This window comes from Meriones unguiculatus, chromosome 7 (assembly GCF_030254825.1).
Source record: "Meriones unguiculatus strain TT.TT164.6M chromosome 7, Bangor_MerUng_6.1, whole genome shotgun sequence".
Classification (NCBI taxonomy): domain Eukaryota; kingdom Metazoa; phylum Chordata; class Mammalia; order Rodentia; family Muridae; genus Meriones; species Meriones unguiculatus.
Window position 1 is genome coordinate 77,338,779 of NC_083355.1, and position 16,734 is coordinate 77,355,512.

The 16,734-nt window shown below is 42.3% G+C and overlaps 1 protein-coding gene across 8 annotated transcripts in view; it reads right to left on the minus strand.

Moving 5' to 3' along the window:
• Nucleotides 1–388: 388 nt before the first annotated feature.
• The window catches only part of Nin (ninein), a 101,060-nt gene continuing 84,714 nt past the window's right edge, over nt 389–16,734 (minus strand). For 2 of the 8 annotated variants that reach the window (XM_060387597.1, XM_060387591.1), the window contains 5 exons: nt 16,523–16,672; nt 15,116–15,217; nt 10,834–11,031; nt 6,787–6,900; nt 389–4,174 (listed from right to left, as the gene is read on the minus strand). In XM_060387597.1, coding sequence (XP_060243580.1) covers nt 3,965–4,174; nt 6,787–6,900; nt 10,834–11,031; nt 15,116–15,217; nt 16,523–16,672 — 774 coding nt within the window. In that variant the 3' untranslated portion in view covers nt 389–3,964. Of the gene's footprint in view, nt 4,175–5,988; nt 6,069–6,389; nt 6,706–6,786; nt 6,901–8,105; nt 8,624–10,833; nt 11,032–12,252; nt 12,314–15,115; nt 15,218–16,522; nt 16,673–16,734 lie in introns of those variants that run through there. The other 6 variants (XM_060387594.1, XM_060387596.1, XR_009592982.1 and 3 more) reach the window with 5 other exon arrangements.

A 16,734-nucleotide genomic window follows, 5' to 3' on the forward strand; every position in this document is an offset into this window, starting at 1 on the left:
CTTTTTAAAGACGTACTTAATTTATGTGTGTGAGTATGGACCTGCTGGAGTTTATGTGCGCCACACGCATGCAGGTGCTCTGGAGGCCACCAGGGGGCATTGGATCCCCCAGAGCTAGAGTAACTGGTAGTTTTGGCCTGTTTGATGTAGGTGCTGGGGTCTGAATCCAGATCCTCTGTGAGGATCTTATCCACTGAGCCATTTCTCCAAGTCCCCTGGGGCAGTCTTCTTAAAATGATGATTCTGACTTAGCATGCAGAATGGGACTTTGATTTTGCTTTTGTGGAATTTGTTTCCTGCAGCATTTTCGTGGTTTCACTTAAAAGTCTAATGATAAAACACACTGAAACTGCTCGTCAAAACTCTAAGACATACAAAACCAGAGGCGTATTTGCAAAATTATTTATTTATATTTGAAGCTCGCATTAAGATCTTTCTGGGATAGAATGGCTACGATGAAATTTACAAATCTGATATAAACATATTCACATTGATCTTTATCTGAACACAATTCTGGAGATGGGCTCTAATTAACTCAAGTTTTTGTTTCATAACATATTCCTTTAAATGCTGTGGTACTGTTCTTACAATGAGAATAAACTTACTTTGTAACATTAAATAAAAAAAACAAAAACAAAAAAACAAAAAAAAAAAAACAAGTAACATTAATTTGCTATCAAATAGCCGTCCAGATGCTGGAAACCAAGCCCTCAGAGTGCTGAGATGTTCAAACCCCAACCGGCTGACTTTCCTACGCGAGTGCTTTGGTTGTTAGGCTTCAGCCTGGTTTCTGGCTTTGCTTAATGCCTCTCCGGAATGCTGCCCAACCGAGGGTGATCCACTCAGACCAGGCCTTGACTAACACCGCGCTCCAGCGCACTCGGCCTTTCCGTGAAAGAGGCAGACAGAGCAGTGTGCTCTCCTTTTCTTTGCTCAGCAAAGTAAAAAGGGAAATCACAAATTCATTTTTCAACATGTAAAAAAAACTTTTCCCAAGAAGCCTTAATTATTTCTTTAAAAAAAGGTTTTTCAAAATAATACCTTCTCCAAATGTCCATTTATAACAAAACAATAGAGCTATAAGACGTTTCCTCCACCTTAAAAGTCTATGCTTGCATGATCTGTTTATATAAAACATGCTGATGGCCAAATACACAAACAGCACACTGAAGCTCCAAGGAGGGATTCACATTTAAAGTGGCTCAGCTAGAATTAAAGTTTAAAAAGACAACTGGAAAGATGAGACACCTCCTCACTGCTCTCCATTCACAAATTTACTTTGTGAGTAAAGGCCTTCAGATAAAACAAATCCTTTCTCCCTTTAAGGCCTTTAAAGAGTAGAAGACAGCAGACAGGGTGGTGGGGGTCTTCTCAGCAAGGGCTCCAGTACTTTCTCAAAGTCTAAAAAACAGTGCTTTTTAAAAAAAGAAAAGTAGCAGCCAGGCGTTGGCGCACACCTTTGATCCCAGCACTCGGGGGGGGGGGGGGGGGGCGCGAGGGCAGAGGCAGGTGGATCTCTGAGTTTGAGCACAGCCTGGTTTATAGAGTGAGTTTCGGGATAGCCAAGGCTATAGTGAGAAACAACCAACCAAACAAGACAAAAAAAAAAAAAAAAACAAAAACAAAACAAAAAAAACCCAAAGTGGCTGAATGACCATAAAACACATAACTTGTGATTTTGAAGAGAGTCACTGAAAAAATCTAAGAGTCAAATCTATATATCATTTGAGAATTTTACATTTGATGTCTTTACAGCTTTAAGCTATATTCCACAGGGCCCCTTTAAGTGGTTTCTCAAAAATAAACTGTTGTACAAATGCATATATTTAAGGTATTTGTAGAATGTTTCTGTTCTTTCTTTCCTTCTTTCCTTTTCTTTGTTTATTTTTTGTTTTCAAGACAGGATTTCTCTATGTAGCACTGGCTGTCATGGACTCACTTTGTAGACCAGGATGGCCTTGAACTCACAGACATCCACTTGCCTCTGCCTCCCCGAGTGCTGGGATTACAGGTGCGCGCCACCGTGCCCAGCTTCTGTAGGATATTTCTTATATTGATCATCCCCCTTTATTTAATTAAAGTAGGGAAAAACAAGACAGGAACACTTCACTAGAGTAGCATTTTGATTTTGAAAAAATTCTAAATTGTACTCTGAAACTTTTTAAAAAATCCTATTTACAGTCATTATACAATTCTTTATGTACACATAAATACAAATGTATAAGAAACACTAACCTACACCTTTCACAATATAAAAAATAAAAATTAAAAAGCATGACAGACATGGCCCCACGCCAAGCCGATGGCTGGAGAAATGTGCCTGCTGTTCAGGGCTAGTGGCATTAACCTTGAGGACTTGAAGCATCTTACATGAGCACTTCATACAGGCTTATTTTACCTCTGATCTTAGCTTAGATCTAGCCACAGTTTTAAGTGGAAAAAAAATTTTTTTTCTGCTAAAGTTAATGCCACACAAGTAGCTGAGAAAAAAGATTTAGAGGAGGCATAATACCAGATGTCAAACAATTAGATATATGGTTATGGGGAAGAATTAATTCTTTTCCCAATGGGAAATTCAGAACTTTCTGATAATAACAGTAGTGTGGAACCAGTGTGAACTACTGGACCACAGAGAGTGTGCCACGTCAGAGCCCCTGTAGAGGTCCAGGGCCGGCAGCACTGGACAGTCGGGCCCCGTAGAATCCCACAGAGTTCTAGTGGAAATGGCTTGAGATTTCCTCATATTATGTAACTTCTCAGCCTGTTTGACTTCTCCTGTGTTCCTGCCCATAAGCAACGGTTCACTCTTCTCTCGTTCCTCTTGCAAAGCAGAACTTGCTACTTTTTCTCCTTCACCTCTATGGCATGCCTCCACAGTGCGAAGTTCCTATGTGCAGATATGAGGTATCAAAAGGTCAGAAGCATGGGAACCCTGACCTGCACTAAACAAACAGAGAAAACTCTTCTGGAGTCAGAGAGGCTCTCTACAGTCAAGGCCTTTGCAGAGAGCTAAGTGCACTAGAATATAGAAACAAAGATTCTATGGCTGTTAATATAGAAGACAGGTAAGGTCATGTGGTCTCCACATCTCCAGTTCGTAGAGAGGCTGGGCAGTAAGTACTTCAGGAAGACAGTTTACAGGTAGTTCCCTGAGCTCTTGATGCAAACTCAAAGGTAGGTCCATGAACTCCAAGGCTTGGAGAGAGGAAGTGCCTCCGCCAATGCTCCATTGCAGTCTTTTTCTAAGAGTGGCTTTTTACTCCAAAGCAGCCTGTTCAGTGGGCTCGCTAGGACTCAAGAACCTCAAGAACGCAGCTGCATCCATTTTGTAGAAGACGATGTCCCAAACAAAAGCTTTAAAAGGAGGAGAAAGGCTGTTTAAAGAAAGTAAAGCTTTATCCTCAGTTGAGAGTGCAGTTGAGTTAGTTCTGATCCTATTATGTTGCAAGAACTGGCAGAACTTGGGGCTTTTCTGACCTCAGTGGCTAGCTACTGGCCAAGCCTCCTCCGAACAGAACTGCAGTCAGCCAGTTAGTTCAAAGAGAAAGAACTATGATAGGCAGAATGATTCCAGTACTCAAATGTTTTCAAAAATAAAGATTATAATAATAAATAACCGCTCTAGTTAGATGTCAAACTTAAAGGGTGTCTGGATTGTGTACACAATTAAAAAAACCATTAAAAACTGGGATTTTAAGGTTCTTAAGTTATTTTCTGGTAGCTAGCTATCCAGAACGTAATTTAAAGGTTCAATGCTCATTTGTAGTTTAAATAGTGAAATAAGTGATTTGTGGGATTCCTGTAAGCATCCATTTGGAGACTCTAGTTCCTCTGCCGGCTGACTTCGGGGGGGCTTGATGTTCTGCCATTGACAGTTTTTTTAGTTAGAGGGTTCAGAGAACCTACTGACGTGTTCCATGAACCTCAGTAAAGTGCACAAAGGCAAGTGCATCCTTTGGTATGGCTATGACCTCAAGGGAGGCGTGGAAGTCAGCGGTGCTGGTGCCAGGTTCCTGACGATGGTGCTGAGGCTGGCGATCTTCTCTTCTAGGAGGTAATTTTTCTTCTCCGCTGTTTTCTGTCGCTGTTCAGTCATTTCCAGAGCTTTCAACAACTGGGCGTTTTCCACGTACAAATCCTTCACCATGGCATCTGCTTTCGTATTCTTGCAGAGCTAAGACAGAATCAGAAACATCTTGATTCCATTTGTGTTAACCGCTCCCAAGTTTAAGGGCTAACAGAGAAGAAGTCACTTAGCAATGGCAAATCATTTCTGCTAGCTGTACTCTTTGCGTCAGTAACTTTTAAAGTGTTAATACGCAAAGAAAAACATGGCTTTGTTCTGTCTGTATTCCCAAATACCAACTCTAATGTTGTAGCTATATTTATTACAAAACAAAGAGTGGATTATTTTTTAAGGGCTCCAAAATGAATTTTCCCACCCAAATAAATCCATTTTCTAAAAATACCAAAAATCCTCTCCAACATAGCACTTTTAGATGTCAACTGTGTTGACACCCACTCTTAACAGATGTTTTTCTCATTCAAAACTACAACCTGTAGTACTTATAAATATAGTAGGATAGTTCCAACATTTAGTGTAGGAATTATTTGGGCAATTGCTTTCCTTCACCCCATTTTCTATCAGCCCTCCTCCCCCAAAGGAATATTTTTTTTTTTTTTTTTTTGGTTAGAATCTCTAATCCACATCAAGAGGGCAAATTTGCTAGCCAACCATGGGTGCTTTAATTCCTGCTCCTGTTAATGCCTTCAGTCTTCTTTCCCGTGTCTCACCATTTGTAGCCAAGTTCAAGCAAGTAACAAAATGAGTGGCTGCCTTGTTAGCATTTCCGGGGTCATAATGAGCTAGAGGACTGGCAGGTAGACCACATCTCAGAACCTACCTGTGACTGTGACTGAAAGGTTGTAACTTAACCATTTCTTGCCTTTCCCCTCTCTTTCTCTTAATTAAGACATTTCAATGACCCTTCATTGCCTATAGCACACACTCCAGGCTACGAGGCATGGCAATGCATCTCCTTCCCTGAGTCTCCTCTCCGTTGTGTTCTCCTCTCCCAGGACAGTATGGCACTGCTGTGCATTTATAGATGTCCACACCCCACGTGCTTTCCCCAGTCCGTGAAGTGACTGCTGCCTAGATGGCCTCCTGTACATTTTTTTCCTACTCTGCCCTCAAGACTTGGCTTAAGAGGCCTTCAGGAAGCTCTCATTAGGCTTCCAGATCGGATCGCGCATCTCTCGCGGGTCCCGATACTGAAAATAGAGTTAGCTCCTGTCTATTTTTAAAGCTGCCATCTGGTGAGATGCTTGGCTCCTTCTGGGTGTGCTAGAGTTTGCATTCCCCATGCCCAGGGGGCTTTGCTTTGTTCACAGCTGCATCTCTAGTGCCCAGAACAGGATCTGACACAGAGTAGCTTGTACCGACTATACGAATGCGCAAAGGACTGCATGGACAGATGCTCAGTAGCAGGGCTCTCTCCTCCCCTTTCCCTTGTTTAAGATACAGAGCAAAGGGAACTTTCTGCTTCTCTTTTTGCCCGCATTCGGACCTCTTTCCTGGGGTTGTCGTTTTTAGGTTCAATGCATCTAGAACCCCAGGGTTGGTAAATTCTGCTCTGTATCCAACCAGTCTGTCTCAGTCTCGGCTTCTCAGCTCTCTGAGAGGCTGCCACACTTGCCTGGGTGGTACTTCCTGCCTATTCCCCTCCTCCCCTTTCTTTGTGTGTGCATACACAAGTAGTTTCTAAACAGTATGCTCACGTCTATAATTAGCGGGTGAAAAGATCAAGTTCAGTGGTCTAGAATTTGGGGTTCAGACCCCATTTAAAGCCTATTCTTCTAGAGCCTGGTGATGGCAATGACGTACTTAAAAACATCCATTCGTGTGTGTGTGTGTGTGTGTGTGTGTTTATTTATGTGTGTGGGGTCACGTGCATACACATGTGTAGAGGTCAGAGGACAACTTACGGGAACTGGTTCTCTCAGTCTACCACGTGGGTTCTAGGTATTGAAGTCAGGTTGTCTGGCTTGGTTGCACACACCTTTACCTAACAAGACATTTCATCAGTTCAAGGTACTTTTTGAAGTTGCTGTAAACTACTGGGAACAGGAAAGCCAACGTTCCACTTATTACCCAATTTAAAAAATGGATATATAATTTTCTGTTTATTTAGAGATATATATTTCATAGCTCTAAAAATATTTCATATTTTATATCTTGGATATAAAAAAATCTCTGCGTATTCAGTTTGAGCTACTGAACTTCCTTAGGAATATTTCAGATAAGAGCCACTGTCAGCAAATGTACATTTATGAAACTGTGGACACAGGCCTTAAAGGAGTCTAGGAAGAAAACACAGAATGCAGAATTCATATTTTGGGGCATATATAGCAGTGATTCCCGAGTTCTCTGGACAGTTCCAGAAGAATTAACTTTTATTAACAACACAAGTGAATAGCAATAGGATGCAAAACCTGGAGTTAGAACCGGAGCATTGGGGCTGGAGAGACAGCTCAGCCAATAAGGTGTGCTCCTTGAAAGCACGGGGACCTGAGTTTGATTCCTAGTACCTACATAAAAAGCCGAGTGGTGCACAGTGGTAGCTCCTGGGCTGAGGAAGAGACCCAGGTCCTCTCAGAGAACAAGGTGGAAAGCGCCGAAGGAACAACAGCTGAGGTTGGCCTCTGGTGAGAGAGCAAGAATGCAGTCTGTGTGCCCATAAAAACTGGAAGGTCAGGACAGACAGAAGTGACAAAGAGGCTTACTTGTTCTTGGAGCTGATTGACTTTTTCTTGGAGAAGCCTTTTCACCAGCTTCAGCTTTTGTTCAACTTCAATCATTCGTTCTTCCATGAGATTCACAAGGTGTTCCTGGCTTCCCTAAGGAAAAGAGGGAGAGAGAGGTGCATTATCATTTGAAAATCATGCCTACCTCCCCATAAGACACCTAGAGAAAGGACAGCTGATGCTTTGTCTCTGTAACCAGAAGGATGGATTTCTAATGAAACAGGAGTTCTGGGCACTACTCGCCTTGAACATGTTAAAAAAAGAAGCGCTATCCTAGAGGAATCAAAGAAACAACAAAGGCTCTTACCTGTGGCGCCACTGTCCCCTGCTCTGAACTCTCAACCCCGTAACCGAAACCCATGTGCACTCTCAATACGGTGGGTCCACAGACACATTAAAGCAGTGACCTGCCGTCCACTGTGAGTTGAGTCTTTGCAATTCTGTGAGCCTCTGAACACTGCAAACACTGGGTTTATTTGGGGTGGCCTAAAGTTTCCTATCAGCTTGCAACACACGCCCTTCATCTTTTTTTTTTGAAATGACTAGTGACCCCCAAAGTGTTAACTTTTTATTCATAATCATCAGCTTCTTCCTGCCAGTTACCCTACTCATCTCTTTCCCAGTGACTTGTCAGTGTGAAGCAAACATCTGGACTAGAGGATGCATTTATCATCAGAGCAGATTAGAAGTGCAAAGTCTCTTCCCAGGCATTCTAACCCAGATAAAACCACAGGGAAGGAAGAGGCGGGGCCTTTCCTCTCCTTCTCATACAAGGGTGGGAGTTAGGAGAACCTGACTGTAGGAAGCAAAATGACCCTTGCTTACAAAAATGCCCACCCCAGGAAGTTCACATTTCAGAAGGTACTTCAAGACCTTAAGATCAATATTACTAATCATAATTATTTTTAATTTAGATTTTAATGATTGGGTAACAGATAAATATTTTTTAAAATGCACATTTTGAAAAAATGTAGGCTGGTCAATCATGAATTGAAACCCATTATCGCTTAGATCTAAATAACAGCACTAAACCATGTGAAGAATTTGAAGACAAAAAAAATCTGTATTTGGTAATAGTTTAATATACAAAGCAAATTTCAATAAATAGGGCCTTGAATGTCTGGCTTTTATTTTATTTTTAAAAAGCCTATATTTTTAAAGATATAATCACATTTTAATGTTTATGAATAATGAGAAATATTTGTTTCAAAAAGCAAAAAAGAAAATCAAAGTAGCAGATAATTCAAAGAACACTGAGTACTGTAAAGGAGAAGGCAGAAGAAAAACAAAGAAGACAGTTATATATTTAAATTTCATTTTATTGTTGCATCAAAATTTCCCTTTTTTTCCGTCAAAAAGTATGATACATCTTATATAAAACAGTATAAATAACCCTGATTTTCTTCAAATTCCATATATAAAAGTAGTACCTTCTTAAAAAATAATTACAACATATGGAACGAGAAAATATATAGAATATATCTTTTCAATATATCCGCTCTTGAATCCATATAAATAAGCTGACTTGTAACAAGTTCCAGAGTCTAGCATAAATAAGAGTCTGCATAAATCAGAGTCTGCATAAATAAGAGGCAATACTGTGGCGGCAGTACAGTGACGGGGACAGCTGGTAACTTAAAGAGCACTTGATTCCGACATGCCCCGGCTCATGTCTGTGTAGGGTGTGCGTGTGTGGGTGTGTGCGTCTGAGACTCTGTCATGGTAACAAATGCCATCAATAGCAGCCCAGTTCTCAGAGGTGCCCAATCCTTCTGCAGGAATCTGCGTGCACTGCTCGCTGCTCCGGTAGCAAGGCCTAGAGAAAGAAGGCAAGCGGAACACTTCACCCTGATGTCAAGATCGCGGCTTCCTGTTGGGGGAGTCTACGTTCAGGTACTTGTAAGGCAAACACACTCAGAAGCACGCACAGCCACGCCACGTGTGCAAGCAAAGCAACGCAAAGGCAGACAAAACCCCTCTCCATTCGCAGGCCCCGTGCAGATTGGTTCAGTGTGCAGTGTTCTTAAAATTAGGGTCAGCTCGGCCAACGGAGAAAGGAGAGGCCTGCACGCCAGTCTACTGTGCAAACTGGTCTACTCTCTGCTCTGGCTCAAGTATTTCTTTTTTTTTTGTTTGGGGGGGGGGGGCAGTTTTGGAGACAGAGTTTCTTGGTGGAGCCCTGGCTATCCTGGGCTTGATTTATAGACCAGGCTGGTCTCTGAGATCACAGAGATCTGCCTGCCTCTGCCTCCCCAAGTGCTGAGATTACAGGCGTGCACCACCATGTCCAGTAGATTTCTTCTTTCTTTCTTTCTTTCTTTCTTTCTTTCTTTCTTTCTTTCTTTCTTTCTTTCTTTCTTTCTTTCTTTCCTTCCTTCCTTCCTTCCTTCCTTCCTTCCTTCCTTCCTTCCTTCCTTCTTTCTTTCTTTCTTTCTTTCTTTCTTTCTTTCTTTCTTTCATAAATTTATTTTATGTGTGAGGGTGTCAGATCCCTTGGAATTGGCAGGGCAGACAGTTGTGAGCTGCTATGGTGGGTGCTGGGAATTGAACCCGGGCACTTTGGAAGAACAGACAGTGCTTTTAACCACTGAGCCATCTCTCCAGCCCCTTCTTTTTTTTTCTTATAGTTTTTGTGTGATACTGGGGTTATTGGCACAAGAAATTCTCAAATATTGATGGGCAGATTAAGAAAAGCATGTCTATGGGAGAGCAATGAGTGCATCTCAGTCAAATCACTAGAGGGTCCTTTGAAAAACGGAGGCCAAGTTTTCAGATTTCAACTACATGATGAAAAACTGAAGCTTCCCTTTCATACTCAACCATAGCAGTTTTTATTTTAAAATTTCACTTTACTGCCCGGTAGTTGAGGTGGCCTATGCAGAGTTGGACTATCTCTTTATCAGTCTACCCTAACACTCTTTTTGCTTCTGTGCAGCCTTGGCCATCCTGGATTCGCTTTGTAGACCAGGCTGACCTCAAATTCACAGGCCTCTGCCTCCCCAAGTGCTGGGATCACAGGCATGCGCCACCACCCCAACAATCTTCATTCAAAAAGCTGACTCTAATAATGGGAGGTGGGAATGGTACATAGAAAGTTTCCAAAACAGAGTTTTAAAGCACATAAACAGAGACTTTTTGAAGGTTTGAAGGTTTTGTTGAGAAGGATAAATGACAAAGTGGACAGCACAGCACGGCACAGCATGGCACAGCACAGCACGACAGGTAACGGCTATCTACTGACAAGAGGAGAAAGACAGGAGAGAGAGCTAGTGTGACTTGCAAAGCTCCTCTAAGGGGGTTAAGAAACTGGAAAATTCAAACATTTACCGGGGCATAAGTCTTTCTGAACTAGAAAGAATTGATGTAGATTTAAATGAAAGAGAGATTTTTATTTTGAACTCTCACTCTTACCTATGACTTAATTATATGGGTGAGAACAAAGGGGAAACTTCTGGAAAAAAAAATGAAGAGCATGTACTAACGAGAAACAACGATTTGGAGCTTAAGTAGTTTTTCAAACTTGATTCTTTCAACTATTGAGTGAAATAAACTAGGTAACTAAGAACATGGCACCAGCTAACTAGCTGTGCGTTCTGCATCATTCCTTATGAAAAATCCCCACCTGGGACTTCGTAGACCTTGGCAGGCCACACCGTGTAGGAAGCCTAAGAATGTCCTGTCAGCAGAGATTCCATCTCGAGGATTGAGTTTGTGACATTTTGGGCATCTCACAAGAATGTTAGGCCAACTATGTACTATACACAAGTAACCTTGGGCCTCCTTTGTCATGTACAAGCGTGCAAAGGAGGCCAGCATACCCAACTGCCAAGCAGAGAGCTTGAGAGTAAAGTGTAAAACCAAAGCAAATGCCGGCACCACGGCTCGGTGGGTGTGCGACTCAGGGAAGGCAGGACGGTGATGGGGGAGGTAGTCCTTCACCCCACCCTTGGCTGGGCTTCTTTTTCGAACAGAGCTTAAGTGAATGGGCCGAGGTAACCTTCCCCACGGAGAAGAAGCGCTCTGTACCTGAGGTGTGTTGGTTCCGGAGGTCCGGTTGTCAAGCTCCTCCTGCAGGCGCTGGCTTCTCCTTTCTGCCCGCAGCAGCTGTTGTTGAAGCTGCAGAAACTGCTCCCTGGGCACCATCGGACAGGCTTGCTGCTGGAGCAGCTGCAGATCCCAGTGAGAGGACGGGCTAAGCGTCACAGTGGACCTCAGGGGCTGCATCTGAGAGACGGGACAAAGCTCGGTCAAGGGCGAGGCCTTCTGCCAAGGAAGGGGCCAAGCAGGGAGCACTGAGCCCAGGATCCCGTCATGGCTTTCTAGTCCCTGATCACTTAGAAACAGGACAAGGCCTGGTGGATGTGCATGGGAAAAGCCCTTTTGTCGCCTCTTGGAGATAATACATTAAGTGGCCAGGTTTTCACAAAAAAATTTAAGACGTGAAAGAACGGAGCTTCTTTATTCTTTAGTGACTTTAAGGGCTGGAGGTACACGCCACAGCTAGACCTAGCACATCTAAATTATATCTGTGATTTTGATTCTAGAACATTCAACCGCCTTTTTCCCTTTCATTAAAAGTGAGACGGACCTGGGAAGATGGAAGAGAGTGGATTTGCTTTAAGTTTCTCCCATTTTCCCTCTCATCCACAAAGATTTGTAAAGATATTCATGAAATCCATAAAGATTCATTGGCTAGGTATCTTCTGACCCCAAGTTAATATTTTAAGACCATTGTATCTAAAATTATTCCAACCTGTCTTAGTTTATCTATTAGGAGTTACACCCTTACATAGTAACAAGACAGGCAAGAGTGTGGCGTCCAGAACAAACCAGAATCGGAATAAAAGTATTTGTGGAAAACAGCAAGGAAACAGTGTTGCCAACATTCCGATCAAATCTAAGGGATGGAAGGGAATGCATTTTAGCCAGTGGAACATGCTACTTTTCATCTGTCAACACATCCAACGGATAAAAGGCCCAGGGAGAAGGCATGCAACACATATGAGCAGGGGATAAACTTAAGAGGAAGCACCCCGGGCCTGCGGGGAGGGAAAGGGACTCCTCAGACTTAGCTGTAATGAAATGTTAGGTCGTTTCAGAGCCACTATCCATTTTCTTAGTTCTACACCTCTGAGATGGGTTACTGTCCATTTTGAAATAGGAGCAGTAGTAGTCGCAGATGTGAAAATATAAAATTATTTATGAATAGAGAATATTGTGGATTCTGATCCCACAAGTTTCTAACAGCGGGGACAAGTTTTTTTTTTTTTCATACTGTTTTAAATACCGAGGAACCCCCTTAATTCCACATAAAAGCGAAATGGAAAATGAATACTGGCTCTTGCTCAAGTACATATCAACTGTCATAACCAACAGAAATACTACATGGACACAATGTGGAGATGTCCCCATGCTATGAAGGATCATGGAATGAGAGTGTTCTACCTTCACACACTAGCTCGGGCACAGAACTGCACCCTTCTCTGCCACTTCCAACCACTGAGTTCTAGGTAGAGGTTAGCCACAGACAAAACAAAAACAGAAGAAAATTACAGGAGTTACAGGAAGAGCAAGAAAAGTGCAAGTTACAAAAAGAGTGGGCATATTATGCACATGAGTAAGAGTGTACAAGCAACCAGGGTCACCTCCTGCTGTGTGCCAGTTTTACAGTAAAGGGCCTTACAGCTGCTATTCTGCCATGGCACCCTCATCTGCTGGAATCTGGTTGGGTGTGAACTTGCCAGCTTTACCCGAACCCAGATCCAGTGAGCACCCAATCTGAAGTTAAATCCCTTGCTAGATGGACACACAGAATAAAAGCATTTTTGTTTTACCCTCTAAACTGTGGGCTGCAAAGTGACAGACATAGCAGACAAAAACTGCTAAAGTCTGGTATAAACCTTTCTCTGAATGTTCAAAATAAATGGCTTGCTGAATATTCAACTACTATTGTATTGTTGAAAGAGCCCAGGAACGGGAGTCAGTTCCAAGGCAAAATTCTTCCATTTCTCAGTCTACTACTTTGCAATCTTCACTTGCACTGGAGTAGGTATTTGTCACACGTGACCCTTAAACCAGTTTGTAGAAGAGGAAGATTCTCCCAAGGAATTATATGCAGCATATAAGAATCATCTATAAAGCTTGTCTCAAAATCCCCGGCCCCAAAGACTCTGATAAGGGAATGCCTCCTCGTCCCCTCACTACCCCTCAACCCCAACAGGTGGGAATACTTCCAGAGAGGAATACACATTCCCTCGGGTGAGTACAGAAGACAGTGTGCAAGCCCCCGTACAACCATAGTGTAACCTGACTTAACAAGGCTGGTGGGAAGAATGGTTAATGCTGAAGGGTTATTGCTGAGAGCGATGAAAGGTTTTAGAAACAACAAACTTAATAAAGCCATTGGACTATAAACTTGAAAATGGTTAAAGTTGCAAAAAGTTGTAATACACATGTTCCCAAGGGTTTAAGAAGTAAAAACATAGCCCAAGCCCAACTGTATAATTTAAATATGTGAACCAATGTGAACCGTATAGCATGTGAATTATTTCTAAAGAGCTGTTTAAAAAAAAAAAAAAAAAAAAAGACTAAAGCAGAGAGACTGTAAGTTCAAGGACAGCCTGAACTACATGGCTAGATCCTGTCTCAGAAAAGTCAAGGAGGAAAAAAAATATTCAATCTGTATAACTGTATAGTTAATAACTCAATCTGGCTTCCTAGTGAGAGTTTCATTAGAATAGTGTATGAAATGTTTTTAGTTTAAATTCATGCTTTTTCCTCCTTCGGTTCCGGTGCCAGGAACACTGATTTTCCTTATCAGCAAATGTTTACTACTAGCGAAAAAAGAATGGCAGGAAATGGCTGGTGACAGTTAATAATAGACACTGGGGCCCGGAAGAAGGGGGCTTCCTAGGCTAGGGCAACTAGGTGAAGCAGCAGCTTACTGGGAGAGCATGGGGACAGAATCCGGAGAGTAAGGACATACAACATGTCACCTTACCAGACACACACAGCTCAGCTTCAGATAGCTTACTCTTTAGAGCCTATAATTATTTCATCAGAGAAGCATAAGCATATCAAAGCCCAGGTTGAACCTACAGTTTTGAAAGCATTTATTATACGCTGTCAAAAACAGTTTAGGTCTCACTATTTACAGCTCCATCAGTCTGCTCATTAGTGGATAGACCAGAGAATGTAACATTTTCAGAAACCTCAGTGGTCATTTAAATGTCAATATGTTTCCCCAAAGTTCACATTATTTTAAAGCTAAGCATTAAAGCCACCTTGCCATACATACAGCTTTACAAAGAAAAGAATTCACCAGGAGTGGTGATGCCTTTTGATCCTAGTACTTGGGAGGCAGATATAGGTGGATTCTAAGTTTGAGGCCAGCCTGGTCTACAGAGCAAGTTCCATGACAGCCAGGGCTACACAGAGAAAGCCTACCTTGACAAACCAAAATAAATAGAAAATATCTTCCTTCCTTCCTTTCCTTGCCTTGAAAAAAACTAAAGCAAAACAAAATGTATGTACACAGTATTTAAGAACATAGAGAGGTATATTCTATGGGTGCTTCTTTATACAAATTTTATAGTTCATTTAATGTTGGATTAATTTTTCATCTACCCACAGCAAAACATCTCAGGGAAGTCTTCACTTACTGAGGGCTGTACATTTGTCCATAGCCTATTACGGTACACAAAGGCACACTAGTTCCTGGGGCCCAATGCACAAACATTGGCCAGCTTTCTAAATCAGCTTAACATTTGTCAGCTGCACCTTTCACAAGGTAGAGCTGAGTTACAAAGGCAGCATAAGCCATGGACACTGCTTGCTTTTTGATCACTGGGAATCCAGCCCAAGGCCTCACACTTCCAAGGGAAGTCCCCACCACTGAGCCATATCTGCTCAATGAAAAGATGCCTGAACGCAGATGTTCTCAGCCGCCCACATACATCAGATAGGTGGTCAGACAGTGATTATATCATAAAGCAGGGAAGGATAGCATAGGTCAGGAAACTGTTACATATACACCAATGCCAAGAGGGCCCTGGGCCCCGCAGGCAAGGTCTGTGTGATCCGCATTTATTGGCGTATACAGGTCTCTCCATCTGGGGCTAAAGTTAGTCTTTATTCTGTAAAGCAGTGCAGACACCTGTGACTCAGTACGCAAACGTGTCTGCTCATTTTGGGAAGAGAGACCCAAGAGTTAAGCCTGACGATGAAGACTGTCACTACAGGAACTCAGTGCGATGTCTAGCCTCTCCCATTAAATGGCTCCCGGACGGGCACTCTCCACAGGACTCACCTCCGTTAGCGTCTCGTCCAGTCTCACCTCTTTCTTCTTCAGACCTTCATTTTCCAAGTGAATTGCTTCTAACTCTTGCTCAAGGGAACTCATCTGACCAACCTGTAAGAACACAAAACAAAACATAATAACTAAAAAAAAAAAAAAAAAAAAAAAAAAAAAAGTTGCTCTCTTTTATCTTGATAAATTTGTGTTAGAGATCACTAGCCTTGGAAGAAAGCCAAGATAATTCAGCAAAGAAAACCAGCAAACAACACCTCAGCGCACAGCTGGATTCTCAGCAATCTAGAGTTAACCGCCGAGTCTCACGGATTCCAGACTCTTCTAAGGCAGCTGGCTTTAAGCGTTTCTGCCACCCACTGCAAGAGAGATACACCACCCCACAACACGGTAGCCATGCCCACCAGTGCACGTGTGCACAGGCAGTTCTAAGCACATGCGTAGTTGGAAAAACTCGAGAAAACACAGTCCTTCCCAGTCCCCTTGAGTTGGCACTGCCCCAGAGTGTCAGACACACAATCTTGCTCTGTCTCTGACTTCAGATACTTGTTTCTCTTTAGGGTTTTATTAATAATCTTCATTTTTTCCCCCAGAAATTTTCTCTTTGCTCTTACACATTTAATTTCATAATCGAGAGTGAAGATGAAAATCTAAAGCTTAAAAAAAATCAAAAGCTTTTCTTTATAAAATTTTTTTCAAACTAAATTCTTTCTGGTTAAGATGCGCAATTGTTTCCAAATTCTTATCAAACATTAGCTGGGAGGTAAGGAATTTTCCAGTTTCCTAATCCGCTCCCTCGGAGGAGCTCTGGAATCACAGTAGCACTCCCCACGATCCACTCGGCTTTCTCCTCTCATTAGGTGGTAGCCGTGCCATGCTGTCTGTTTCTATCACTCATTCTTCTTAAAAATACGACAGCAAAAAACCCCTCAATCTTCAGAAAATTTTCTTTGTTGGTTTGTTTGTGTGTGTGTTGCTTCTAAAACCTAGATTTTAGGGGCTGGAGAGACTGCTAAGTGGTTCGGAGCACATGCCCCTCTTCCTGATATTCTGAGCTCCTAGAAACCATGTTGTGTGGCTCACAACTCCATCCCTACAGGGTCCGACACCCTCTTTTGGCCTCTACACTCAAGTGCACATACCCATACATTGACATACAATTCAAAACGAATTCTTTTAAGGGTGTGTGTGTGTGTGTATGTGTATATGAACTGTCCTCCTCCTGAAAGCTTAAATTTTGTTTTTTTGTTGTTTTTGTTTTTTTTAAATCTTTACTCAATAAAAAAAGAACAGCGACACTGTTTTGACAAGACTATAGAGGCATCAGAGGATCCGAGGAAGGCTCAAAGCCTGCCACTCACAGCAAGAAGCAAACGCTGGGGTCAGGCTTGTTGGAAAAAAATCTACCTTCCTACTGGCAGGAGATGGTTCTTTCGGAGACTGTTCACACTCTCTCTTTAAGGACAATTTTTCTTGTTCTGTGGGTGTCACAGTACATGATTGGTTGAGTTGTTTTTGGTGCTTGGTGGGAAGAAGGTTGGATTCCAGGTGACGGACCTAGTAAGAACAAATATAAGAGGAAGAGATGCTTACTTGTGTAATCACCCAGCCCGGAAAAC